Source organism: Denticeps clupeoides, chromosome 16, assembly GCF_900700375.1.
Source record: "Denticeps clupeoides chromosome 16, fDenClu1.1, whole genome shotgun sequence".
NCBI lineage: Eukaryota > Metazoa > Chordata > Actinopteri > Clupeiformes > Denticipitidae > Denticeps > Denticeps clupeoides.
In genome coordinates this window covers 3,662,556-3,675,782 of record NC_041722.1, presented here as the reverse complement: position 1 = coordinate 3,675,782, position 13,227 = coordinate 3,662,556, and the positions used below count along the sequence as shown (strand labels likewise).

Genomic DNA, 13,227 nt, shown 5'->3' with positions numbered 1-13,227 from the left:
GTTAGACCAGACATCCAAGTAAACAGAAAACGTTCAGCGGTCACTTCAACCTGAACACGCGGCTGGTCAGTGGAAACTGCTGCTTTGTATTCTTTTCACTAATTAAAAAGAAAGAAAATACGCCGCATGTCTCGTCTCTTATTGGAACCATCAAAGCACAACCAGGACATGAACTGTTCAAGTTCTTTTAATTTAAATTCCATGAGTATCAACAACGTATTGAAATGGGACGTGATGAAATAGAAGGTGACTCCACACGTACGGGAAGTAGCCGGGAGAAGATGGAGGACAAGCAACTCCTACAAAAGAACTAAAGCTGTACAGGTTCTCCAGTGTGTAAGAGTTAAACACACATGTGCACTGGGTCAAAAGGTCACAATATAACTGTTAGGAAACCCTAGATTCAGGCATTACACCTCTATACAAAAAAAAAAAAAAAAAAAAAAAAGCAAACCTTTACAGCCATAAAAACACAAAAGTTCAAGTTTAAAAAAGAAAAATTAAGTTATAAAAATGCTTTATTTTCAGCTGCAAAAAGGTGAAAGTCGAGTAGACTCGGGGGGCTGGGAGAACTAGAAGCGCCGTGGGGCGCTTTTGAAGGGCTTGTATCCAACACTGCTACTTGACATGGAACTGCTGGTGATCTGCACTATCCTATTCATCCCAGAGGAAGAATGACTGAGGAAAGAAAAAATAAAAAAAACAGTAAATGTTCAATCTCACACACATATGCTCATTATGTTATTTAGTCAGAGGTACAAGTGTGGATAAAGTCAAATACATGTACACAAAAACAAGACCTCCTGGATCTGAATGAATTAAATAATTTGTGCTGACAACAAAAACACACAAATATTATCGATGGAAATCAAATTTATCGACCTGGATTTGGAGTCGCACTCAAAATTAAAGTGGAAAAACACACTACAGGCTGTTCCAACTTTGATGTAACAAGTCAAAATGAGGCTCAGTAGTGTGTGCGTGGCCTCCACATGCCTGTGTGGCCTGGCAGATGGTCTGGGGAACGAGCAGGCCAGTCAGTAGCATCAATGCCTTCATCTTGCAGGAACTGCTGACGCACTCCAGCAACATGAGGTCTAGCGATGTCTTGCATGAGGAGGAACCCAGGGCCAACCGCACCAGTGCAGGGGTCTGAGGATCTCATCTCAGTGCCTAATGGCAGTCAGGCTTCCTCTAGCCAGCACATGAAGGGCTGTGTGCCCCACCCCTCCCCACACACACACACACACACACACACCATTACTGACCCACTGCCATGCTGGAAAGTCTTGCAGGCAGCAGAACATTCTCCATGTCATCTGACTGTCACGTCTATGCTCAGTGTGAACCTGCTTTCATCTGTGTAGAGCACAGGGCAAATTTGCCAATCTTGGGGTTCTCTGGCCAATGCCAAACGTTCTGCATGGTGTTGGGCTGTAGGCACAAGCCCCACCTATGGACGACAGACCCTCATGGAGTCTGTTTCTGATCATTTGAGCAGGGCTCTGGCACTGCTCCTCCTTGCACAGAGGCGGAGGTAGCGGTCCTGCTGCTGGGTTGTTGCCCTCCTACAGCCTCCTCCACGTCGCCATGATCTGGAACGACGCAGCTCGCATTGATGTACTGTCCTGGATGAGCGGCCCTACCTGGGCCAGTTGTGTGGGTTGTAGAATCAGTTTCATGCTTCCACAGTGAAAGCACCACCAGCATTCAAAAGTGACAAAAACATCAGCCTCCACCTGCAGGACCACACCTTTATTGGGGACGTCTTGCTAGTTGCCTGTAATTTCCACCTGATGACTATTCCATTTGCACAACAGCATGTGAAATTGATTGTCCATCAGTGTTGCTTCCTAAGTGGACAGTTTGATTTCACAGACGTGTGATTGGCTTGGAGTAACATTGTGTTGTTTAACTGCTTTTTTTTGAGCAGTTTATATTCGGCAGCAAGTGAACATTTTGTTCTTTGAGGTGTTAATTGCCAAAAACGGATCCGTGTCATGATGGTGCTGATCTAAGAAGGACAAAATAGTGACTGGTAGAAAGCTGGGTCACAGCACATCCAAAAATGTAGCTCTCTTTAGGGCTGCTCCTGGTCTGCAGTGGTCCAAAGTCCATCAAAAGACAATCTGATTGCTTCCAGTAAAAGACTCTGATAGTGTCCAGTATAAAAGGAGGTGTTCAGACCTTCTCCCCCAGCTTCTGGACTCTTCTTTCCCGATTCTTCCCTGAGGCTCACACTCCCGGTCTGGATTTTGCTCTCTTTCTTGTTTTAATGAAGTCATTGTCATTGTGTAACATTGGTACCATTTTTACAATATTTCCATGTAATATTAAAATAGTAATCTACCCATGTAAATAAATTAGAAACTTAATTCCTGTAACTGTGCCATGCCTCTTTATGTCCAGGTAACATTAGATAAGTTTAAATTCACTACTAATAATTAATGTATTAACAAGGTCAATGCAATATCTGATGTCCCCCCCCTTCACCACAGAGATGAACTATTTTTTTGGGCAAACGGGCGGGTCACATAACGACTGAGGACACCTCTTCCTTGATGGCAGAGTCCTCTATTAGCAGAGTAATGTGCCACTTCCTCAAGAAAGGCCAAAAGCCAATGAGTGTTAGCTTGAGCTCCAAATTCTCCTGATCTCAATCTTGTTCATCTTTCCCTGGACACAAGACAACTTGCAGCTGACTGCTTGGTTTACCACAGCAGACCTTCAGAGGTCTAGAAAAGTCAGGGCGGTATTGTTCTATGAATTTACTCTGTATGAGTGTTGTTATACTTTATTACATACCATACATCCATAGGCAAGCTTCTACAACAATTACCCATTTACACTTTGTAACTATACAGTACATGGGTGGGGTTAGAGTACCACAGATTCATTTTTGTTCCTCCTGATAAGAGCAGAACAGTCTTTTGTTGAGTAACCAAGTTACCTGGAGTGAGGAGTCATCATGCTGGGCCGGCCATCTCCCAACCTACGACTATCTGGGAAAGGAGAGCTCTGGGAAGGGCCCCCGCTGTGCCAGTCCTTCCTGGGGCCTTGATCACGACCGTGCCTCTCGACAACCACCTGCCGACCGCCACCAAAATGCTGCCAACACCAAAACCGCCCCCCACAGTCAGCCAATTTTACATCAGAACAGCAACAATTCGTGTAGATTTCCAGTAAAATGTTTCTGATTAAACATGAGAACTGACTTGATCTCCTATGACCAGTGGTCTGGTGGACTCTCTGCTGCTGAAGTTGGAGATTCCTCGACTGGCTGAAGAAGCACCTCTGATTGCCGGGCCTGGACCTTCTCGACCGGAACGTTCTGGACGCATCCGGACCGCTCCGCTGCAGAAAAACAATATGCAATTAAAAGGATTAAAGCATGGTGCCTACTTAAGGGTTCTTACACATTCTTAGAAAAGAATTTCCATTAATTTCCCAAATTTTCACGGCCACACATTCTCTGAAATTTCTGAGCAAATTAAAAAAAAAAAAAAAAAAAAAAAAGTAAAAATTTACAAAAATGTAGTTTCTTTTCTACCGCTGGAACCCTACTTGAGCTCACGGGAAATACGTGGTGAAATCCTGTTGTGACTGTTCGGTTATTTACCGGATGTCTCCTTTGTTGGTACCAACGGCGTCGTTCTTCCACCCTGCGTGTCCCGCATCGCGTGGAGAACGAGTGTGAGACATGGCGGGTGGTGGGGCCCTGCCAGGGGCCGGCCGATCCGGCATCGGCACTGGCCTTCGCTGATCTCTGTCACGAATGTCACGCCTGTCGCTGTCGCGCATTTCTGTGCGCTGAGGGGGAGGTGGAGGCGGCGGCTCTGGCCTCCTGACGTTGTCAAAGCTTTTGGGGTAACGGTCGAAATTGGAGCAGTCTCGCCGCTGTGCTGGTCGATTCTTCTTACTGTCAGAGTCACTGTCGAAGCGGCCACGCCTAGATGGTAAAAGCAATAAGTATCATAAACGGTCCAATAAGTTTTTATTAAACCTGGCATCAGTATTGTAGTACCTTTCAAAATTACTTGGCTCCACAGTGTTGCTGTCGGGGAAGCGTGTTCGTTCGCGAGGGTTGAAGTTGTTGAATCGGTTCTGCTGACGGCTGTAGTCGGAGCCCTGAGGTTCTGTCTGGACCTTTTTACCGCCATTCCAGTAGGGGTCATCCCTCCTGCATGAGATGGAAAGTGAAAGTGATTGTCACATGTGATACACAGCAGCACAGCACACTTTGCACACAATGAAATGTGCCCTCTGCATTCAACCCATCACCCTGAGTGTGCAGTGGGCAGCCATGACAGGCACCTGGGGAGCAGTGTGTGGGGACGGTGCTTTGCTCAGTGACACCTCAGTAGCACCTAGCACGGGATTGGAACCGGCGACCTTCTGATTACGGGGCCGCTTCCTTAACCGCTAGGCCACCACTGCCCCATCGTCACATTGTCAGTGCTGCCCCTTAACTAAGCAAATGTCTACATGTTTGCATGCCGTTGCTTACCGGTTGTCCACATCTCTGCTCCTTTTCAGGTTATTTCTCTTCTCTTGCTCGTACCGCAGCTGTTCCTGCTGCCTCCTCAGCTCCTCCCTCTCACGAGCCATGCGCTCCGCCTCCTTCCGCCGCTCCTGAAACGCACGCGCTCGTGTAAACCTTCTCTCAATCTGTCTGTATGTGTGGTGTGTGGCCACGGCAGCGGTACGTAAAGTGCCGTATTTCTACCTGCTCTATGCGGATGCGCTCTCTCTCCAGTCTCTCTCTCTCCATGCGCTCCCTCTCCAGTTTCTGTCTCTCCACTTCCAGTCGCTGACGTTCTCTCAGCAGGTTCTCTCTCTCCTCCCGCTCACGGAGGAGACGGAGACGCTCCCGCTCTCGACGCTCTCGCTCAGCCATTTCACGTCGCCTAGCAGCCATTAAGTCAGCAAAAACCTTCACAAACCGCAAACAAATTGAATATGAACAACAATTTTTTTAGGTTAATATGATCATACCTGCGAAGCTCCATGGCTCGGTGGTAGCGCTCCAACCTCACCAGCCTCTCGCGCATCTTCTGCTCCTTCATCTTCTCAAACGGGAGGATGTCCTTGCTGCCGCCTTTGGGTGGGAACATGCGCCCTTTGTTCCTCATATCAATTTGCTGAAAGAGCAAGCATGCTCAGTACTACAGTTGTGGATCTGAGGTCTACATAAGGCCATACAATTCTAATCTTATCTTCTGGGAAGTTTATTCTAATGCAGGGATACATAAGTCATTCCAGGACCAAGGAAACAGGCTAAGACTCCAGGTTTCTTAAACTAATGAAAAAAGAAATCAATGTTTTGGAGGGCGGCTGCATACCTTGTGCATGTCAAACCTGCCCCTTCGGAACAGGGGCCTGACTTTTTTGAAGAGCTCTCCTTTAGGCTGGTCCATCAACATCATTTTCCCAGGACTCTTTGAGCCTGCAAAATATCACCACAAATAGCTTTAGAGAGGGTCAAGCCTTACTGCTTCTTCTTTTACAATTTTCATGCAATACAACAATCCTAATTAACCTACACCAGCTATACACCCTGTTATAATGACCAAACATACGTCCATGCTTCTTCTTGTCATCCTTCTTGGAAGCATCAGGTGCTGAGCTGGAAGATTGGGTTTCTGGTTTGATGCACTTTGATTCAGGTTTTTTGGAAGCTTCTTTGCCATCCTTCTCTGCAGGTTTCTCTGTCTTTTTCTCTTCCTTTTTGGAAGAAATTGGTATTCTACTGATAGAAAGGAGGGGATAAATGAAATGCACATTTAAATTACCTTTGCAAGTGCCATGTGCCAGAGTGGAACTTACTTGCTGAGGATCTTCGCACCAATAGATGCACGCTTGTCCCCCGATGCTTTGCCAGAGCTGGTTTTATCTTCACCTTCTTTCTTTGAGAAATCTTTCTTAAACGGGTCACTCTGAACCTGAAATGACAAACGGCACAACATCCATGACTCACAGAATCTGATGTGTGATTCAGCGTACAATTTCCAGACACTGAATTTAAAACGGCCAGAAAAAAAAGTGCATCCATGGTTACCCTGTCCACAGATATCTGCTGTCCATGCAGTTCCGTCCGGTCCAGGTGAGAAATGCATCGGGCCACCTCTGCACTGGAGGACATGGTCACTAATCCGTAGCATTTGGACCCAGGACTCCGAGCATTGGTCACAACTTTTGCACTGAATACCTGTGTTTTGGACAGGAATGGATCCTCACCACATGAGAAAATGTGTGTGTGTGTGCGCCCATAAGTCACAACTGTCATTTTGCTACCCATCTTTTATCTCCAGCAGATGGAACTGGGCCTCAGCAAACACATGATACACAGTGAGTGTGCACCACCCTCAAAAAACGCAATGTGTAAATGCTTGACTAAGACAAAGAAACTGAAGACAATTCAAATCATTTTTGTATATATTGTATATATTATAGAAATGTGAAAAACAGGTCAACACATCATTGTCTAATGTCTATCTGATCATTCCAGACATACCTTTCCATATTTGCCAAACAGGTTCTTCAGATCTGCAGCTTTGGTGTTAGAGGACAGACCGCTCACCCACAGGTTACGAGAAGAGCTGCTAGTGCTTCCACTGCTTGCGCCACCTGAAAATAATAGCATTAAACTGTAAATTCTGCTAATTCTACAGAGATTGCAATTTGTAACAGAAGGTTAGTTGGGGTGGGGGGTGTTAAATCACAATTATTTTTTTCTGATATATTTCCAGACTGATTCACACAACAGAGATAATTAGCAGTTTATTAACATATAAAACCTCCTCTACCCAGTTTCACTCTTTCCTAGGTATACAGTGAACCAGGTCACGTGGCTCTTCTGATGCTTCCATATTCCAGTGCCTCAGCAGGCCAGATGTCCCAAACTGCAAAAACCTGTAGTCTGAGGTGAAATGTGTTTTATGATGTCATATTTTGGGGCAATCTCCTTCTGCCATGAGGCTCCATTGAACCGATACCAGGTACCATTTTTCAACATTGTTATTACTTCAGTCCTCAAGAAGTGTAATAAAAAAGTGCTTTGAAATCTATTTACATGACAAGATGAGCCAAGCAGGATGCTCTTTTCAGGGTTTCTGCAGGTTTATACATTTTTAAGGGTTAGGGTTTCATCAAATTTAAGACCTTGCATCAACTGCATTTGTCCAGGTTTGCATACTGTATCGTATGCATGTTCTTGTTTGCTTGCTCTAGTTTCTGGGATATTTTATTCAATTTGCAGGCATTAGGGAACCGCTATCAACGTGGAAGTGAAGTGATTGTTATTGTGATACACAACAAGAAATGCACACTGCACACAATAAAATGTTATCTCTGTATTTAACCAGTGGGCAGCCATGAAAGGCACCCAGGGAGCAGTGTGTGGTGACAGTACTTTGCTCAGTGGCAACTTGGCTAAGGAAGCAGATGAGAAGGTCATCGAACTGCCGCTAGGGCACCACTGCCCCAAAGTGTGGGAAACTCCAAGAATTTTAAAGGAGTTCCCATTTAAAAGCTGGTAGTAGCCTAGCGGGTAACACACTCGCCTATGAACCAGAAGACCCAGGTTCAAATCCTGCTTACTACCATTGTGTCCCTGAGCAAGACACTTAACCCTAAATTGCTCCAGGGAGACTGTCCCTGTAACTACTGATTGTAAGTCGCTCTGGATAAGGGCGTCTGATAAATGCCGTAAATGTAAATGTAAAGTAAACACCAGGGGTGTTAAATATCGATTAAGCAATATATCAAAATGTGTTGTTTTTTAAGTGATATTGTAACAATACAAGGACATCAAACATCAATATATTTGTGTATATATATATATATATATATATATATATATATATATATATATATATATATATATATATATATATATATATATATATATATATATATATATCTCAAGTGTTCTTTAGTGAAGTCAGCAGAGATGAGAATTGGGGTTTTACGTGGGGTTTGGGGTTTCCGTGGGGGTATAGTGGACCATGCAAATAATATTTGAGTTTAGTTTATTAACATCATACTGACATTTTCTTTAATGCAGTGTTCACTGATTATAACGAATGTCTGTGAGCATATGAACATTTCAGATCAGTCTTCTGGTGCACCACACCAGCCTTAGAGAACTAAGTGGGCACTTAAATATCCTATTTTCAATCTTATTTTATCTTAACATTTTTGGTGTCCACTCATTTAATGTGTTAAAATGCAAAGACAATGAGGTTAAAATTCAAAATCAAAGTTGTAGTTCTGTAGGGGTGGTAGAAAATACTGACAGTAATATACAGTATTGCAATATTGTATATCAATACAGGGATATGAAATATTGATATATACACATCTAGGTCCACCAGGAAGTGCTTTCGAGCGTTTGCTTTAATGAGAGATTAGAATCAGCGGCGCTGCGTTTCTGGGTACTTTCAATTACTGCTTGGCATTAATTCTCAAAACATGACAGACCAATCACCGCATCTGTTTACATTTATTGTGATATAATCGTATCATGACCCATGTATTGCCAATACACGCCTAGTAAACACATACAAATTATACTAATTTTAGTCATTTTTCAGCCATTGTGAAAATGCCCAAAGCTGATCACCAAGATGATGCAGAAGTTTATCATGATCGTATAATCACCCAGCTGAATCTAAAAAGTCATTTACCTTTGTCATCTTTTGTGGCTTTTCCATCCTTGTCTTTTGAAGAACTATGATGATGCAATTTCAGTAACCAAGGGGGGAAGAAACAGAGAATGAGAAGCAGAACATGAAACGGATAACAGACACCTCTGAGTTGAGGGGGTAAAAAAAAAATTAAAACATTTTTAAAAAGTTGAAAGCAAAGAAATCCCCATTTGCAAGGCTTGGAAACAAGTAGAATAAAAGGCGTCATCATTGTTTTTCCGCAGGTGAAACTTGGGTGAGGTTTTCTGCCAATTTATTCCCATGACCAATGCAATCCTCTGGAGTTGGGTTCAACTTCACAGCAAATCACGGCAATGAATTCTGACCAACATTCTGACATCACAGGGACTACTGCTCTCTTTAAAACCCATAAGTAGGAACAGGCAAAGACAAATAAAGTGTTGTGAAAACTGCAAAAAGTGTGTTGTGCTCATCTCCTCGTCACTTATTGTTCAACTTGAAAAAGAAAAAGTTAAAAAAAAAAAAAAAAAAAAAAGTAATAAAATGGCTGGATTAGGAACACCAATCATTTTAATTGGGGGGGAAAAATCTTGATGCTACCCACAAGCTGTGCTTTTCTTAGTGAGCTGGAACTTGGTAGAAGTAGTATCTTAAAGAACTGACATAGAAAGACAAACCTCTTTGCTTGACCTGTTGCCCCAGTTGATGAGGGGCCTTTCTTCCCAGAATCCTTTTCTTTGTCTCCTGTTTCGGCTTTCTTCAATGCCTCTCTGCACTCCTTCTTGTTGGGGTCAACCTTCAGGCCATCGTCTTTCTTACCATCTTTGTGGCCGTCCTTGGCTTCTAGCTTGTCATTCTCCAGGGTCATCTCAGAAGAGGCCTCTGGCTCATCGTGGCACTTCTCTGCCTCTGAATCTGGAAGTTTCACATGTTTACCTGTTTCCAGGAGGTCATCGCCATCAACATCCAATGTGATGGCATCTTCGGCCTGGATAGTGACGGATATGTTATCATCCTCGACTTCTTTAACGCAGCTGGTCGCTTCGCATTCCAGCCCCTCAACGCTATCGGCCTCCGGGGGGCCATCTTCACAGGGGAAGGATTTAGAATTTTCACGAGTACCATCATCAGTATCAGTTATATCTGAGGGATTTAACAGGGGATAGAACATGGCAAAAACACAATATTTAACAACACATGCCGTGCTAAGTGACCTAGAAACAATAGAAAGCAAGTTTAGCATTAGAGGTCATCGAAGGGGGGAGAAAAACCACAGACACAAAACATACATTGTGCATTGCAAAAAAAAATCTGTGGTTGGCAGCGGAAGGGACCCAACATTCTTCACATCTTAACCATCAACACTTCTATGGACAACCGTTAGTGGGAGGCAATCATGCTTCTGCTCCCACCACTCTTCTGCTGTTCATCCATCCTTCATCTTCTAGGTGCAGTGAAAGGGAATTGGAGCAAAAAATTTCCAAAATGTCCTGGCCATTGGACATCCTGATCTCAGACTGGAACGGAAACTTCATCTGTCTTCGTTCATCATGGAGATCCTACTAGTCTCTCAATTGCAAACGTGATTGAGTTCCTTTGATCCTCAGAATCCTCCAGTCATTTGTAAGTCATAGGTTGGGCAAAGTACCTGACGTCCAGACTAAGACTTGAATATTTGATGTATGTAGGGGTGCGTGTCCTCCTCGGTAAACAGGACTGATGTCCCCGGCGTGAACATGCGTGGTGCTAGGCCGTTGTCCGCAGTCCTAGGCCGTTGTCCGCGGCGTGAACGTGTACGGTGCTAGGCCGTTGGCTGCGGTCCTAGGCCATTGTCCGTGGCGTGAACGTGCGTGGTGCTAGGCTGTTGTCCAAGGTGCTAGGCCGTTGTCCGCAGAGTGAACGTGTGCGGTACTAGGCCGTTGTCCGCGGTGCTAGGCCGTTGTCCGTGCCGTGAACGTGCGCTGTCCTACGTCGATGTATTTCAGAGACGAGAGTGGCGAGTTATTGCCAGAGAAGATGAGTCCAACGTTCATCTTCTTTACAATGAGATTTCGTTTTGATGTGTCTCCTGAGCACATATGTCAAGAAATGCACAAGCAACATGGTTCTTGAAGATTTCCTAAAAGCACCTGCAAACCCGAAGAGTTTAGGTTAAAACCTGAAAGGAATTTGCTAAAAATCATACCTTTCTCAGACTCCTCCTCCTCCTCCGTATCCTAAAAATAAAGCATACCACACAACAAGAACGTTATGGGGGTATATGGACTAGGAAATTCAGGAGGTTAAATGTGGGGAATGAAGTATTGAATATAAATAAGACATAAAACGCACCTTGGAGAAGGACTCCTCCTCAGCCAAGGTGTCAGTGTCTGAGTCCATCTTCTTTCCTGTTGCAAAAAAAAAAAAAAAATGTGAAGATTGTTTACAGACCATTAAAACCAACACAACACTGTTCAGTACTGATAACCGTTTATACGTATGCATTCCTCACATTCCAACTCAAATATAACACCATGCACCGCAGGAAGGAGATCAAACATTCAGTTCAACTATTAACACATAAACCCGGTGGATGTGAATGTTATTCTTACATACAGGTGGATCTTAAATACAATCCAGCAAGCAAAAAATATTTGACTTAATAAATGTTTCTCCTGATAAATAAATAATGGTCACCTTTTGTTTTAACATTTTTTCGGTTAGACGAGTCTGCAGAGACCGGAATCTCGATGTTGTCTGGATCCCCGCCTTCCTCCTCAATGGCCTGAAATGCAGACGTTAGCACTCATATCATTTCTTAATTTCCAGTTTTGCATCTGCTGATTGTCAAATCTCCGGCAGACTACAACACTTTTCAACAGGCATTGCATCGGGCAGCCCCTCCCCCAGCGACCTGGAGGACCCAATGTTTACATGAGACACACTTTAAACAATTCTGCAGCACCAAGCTTGTAAAAAGAAAAGAGTGCTGTCTTCGGTTTGGGCTCAAGTCAAGTCTGTGCAGTAAACACGAACTTCCAGTTTATCCTTTCCTAAATGCACATTTTGGAATAAAAATGTTCATTTGATGGGCAATTCTGTACTTGTCTGGCTCGGGCCTGACCCATACACTGCTGTAATTGCTCAACGCGCATATATTTTTCCCTTCTGCGGCAAAAGAAGCGAGGAGTTCTTTTTTTGGGCTGTTTGGCTCAACATTAAAATTAATTTCAATCATTTATTACTTAACATATTTATTCAGGCATTCGTTAGCTATTCACTCATTTCTTTATGTAATATACATATATATGGTGCTCAGACCTTTCAAAACCACCGTTATTTGTTTAAAAAAGTTCCCGTGTGGGTTTTCTCCCCCTGTAGTATCTTATTTGAAATGTCAGTATCGTGACCAGCCAAATTCATACATAGAAACACTTTTTCCACGGGACATTCGCTCATCATAAGTCACTGAATATGAATACGAATGAACACGAACATCCAGTGTAATGGTGGGAAATCTAGACCTACTTCGCAGTTAGCAATATGCCAGTTTATTCTAGACAAAGCATTCCACAAAACGCCAGCAGCTTCTCGTCCTGCCTGGCGTGGACGTATTTCTGTAGACAAAATGGAAAATGTTCTTATTTAAAGCACGTAGACAGCGTCGGATGGTGCCGTTCTAAAGCTACGTTCGACCACGAAACGTTTAGTTCCTAATACAGCAGCTCAGAGTTACATGCACTGACAGGAATTCACCAAATGTCCGCAGAACGCTAATTCAATCGATGTTAATGGTGCAAAACGAAACACCCAAATTCGAATTAAACTGGAGCACGTCTCAGTGTGGATGGGGACGAGGTTCTCGCACACCGCGTCCTGCGACACGTTTAACCAGAACGCGAAACGCATGTATTAGCATGTTTATAGTACGTATAGTACATTTTAATCACAAACGAACTATGTTCCACCGAAAGCTCAGCTGGTTTTGCTGACGATAGCGAGCTAACTGGCAACGACGCAGGGCGCTAGCGTTAGCCTCGCCGATTAGCATGCAAGAAAGCGCGCCAACGCAACCCGCCGCACCTGCTTCAGCCTCGCCACGAGAACGTTCTTCACGCCCGCGACGTCCAAGCTCCGGCGCTTCAGTTCGCTTTTCAGGTCAATGACGCGCAACTCGGTTACTTTCTTACACTCCGCTGAAATGGCACCCGACGCCATTTTAGCAGCCCGACCGACACGGGGGCGACGCAAGATCCCGCTGAGCGTCCGGCCGCAGGGGCGACGTCACGTCCCGGAGGTTAACGCGCGTAGAAATGAAGCGTTGAGCGGATGTCACCTTGTAAATCAGTGGCCACGCCATTTTGAAAGTCCACATAATAAAGAATTTGTGAAAGACAATGTTATATTTTGGTAAATATTTATTGTGTATTGATATACCCACTTTAAAAGAGATGTCGTGTAAAACCTTTTAAGTGGACTACAACATTGACGATTGAAAGCAATAAATCAGACGGTTGCCACTTCACAACCTCTCGTAATCCTTATGAAATCTTCGCGGATTATATTATCTTTAAAATGT

The 13,227-nt window shown here is 44.0% G+C and overlaps 1 protein-coding gene across 3 annotated transcripts; it reads right to left on the bottom strand.

The window, feature by feature from the left end:
* Positions 1–171: 171 nt before the first annotated feature.
* On the bottom strand, positions 172–12,910 carry sltm (SAFB-like, transcription modulator). 3 transcript variants are annotated; one of them, XM_028955658.1, is made up of 19 exons: positions 12,732–12,910; positions 11,346–11,433; positions 11,001–11,056; positions 10,855–10,885; positions 9,347–9,812; positions 8,688–8,731; positions 6,515–6,627; positions 6,059–6,208; positions 5,827–5,942; positions 5,580–5,749; positions 5,343–5,446; positions 4,996–5,141; positions 4,727–4,907; positions 4,508–4,632; positions 4,025–4,180; positions 3,620–3,949; positions 3,216–3,354; positions 2,951–3,108; positions 172–678 (listed from the first exon to the last, which is right to left on the bottom strand). In XM_028955658.1, the coding sequence occupies exons 1-19, from the start codon at positions 12,864–12,866 to the stop codon at positions 573–575; spliced, it is 2,814 nt and encodes a 937-aa protein (XP_028811491.1). In that variant the 5' UTR covers positions 12,867–12,910; the 3' UTR covers positions 172–572. The 3 variants fall into 3 exon arrangements, with proteins under 3 accessions (XP_028811491.1, XP_028811493.1, XP_028811492.1); XM_028955660.1 differs by having other exon boundaries at positions 4,727–4,933; positions 5,037–5,141; XM_028955659.1 differs by having other exon boundaries at positions 5,580–5,746.
* Positions 12,911–13,227: the final 317 nt, after the last annotated feature.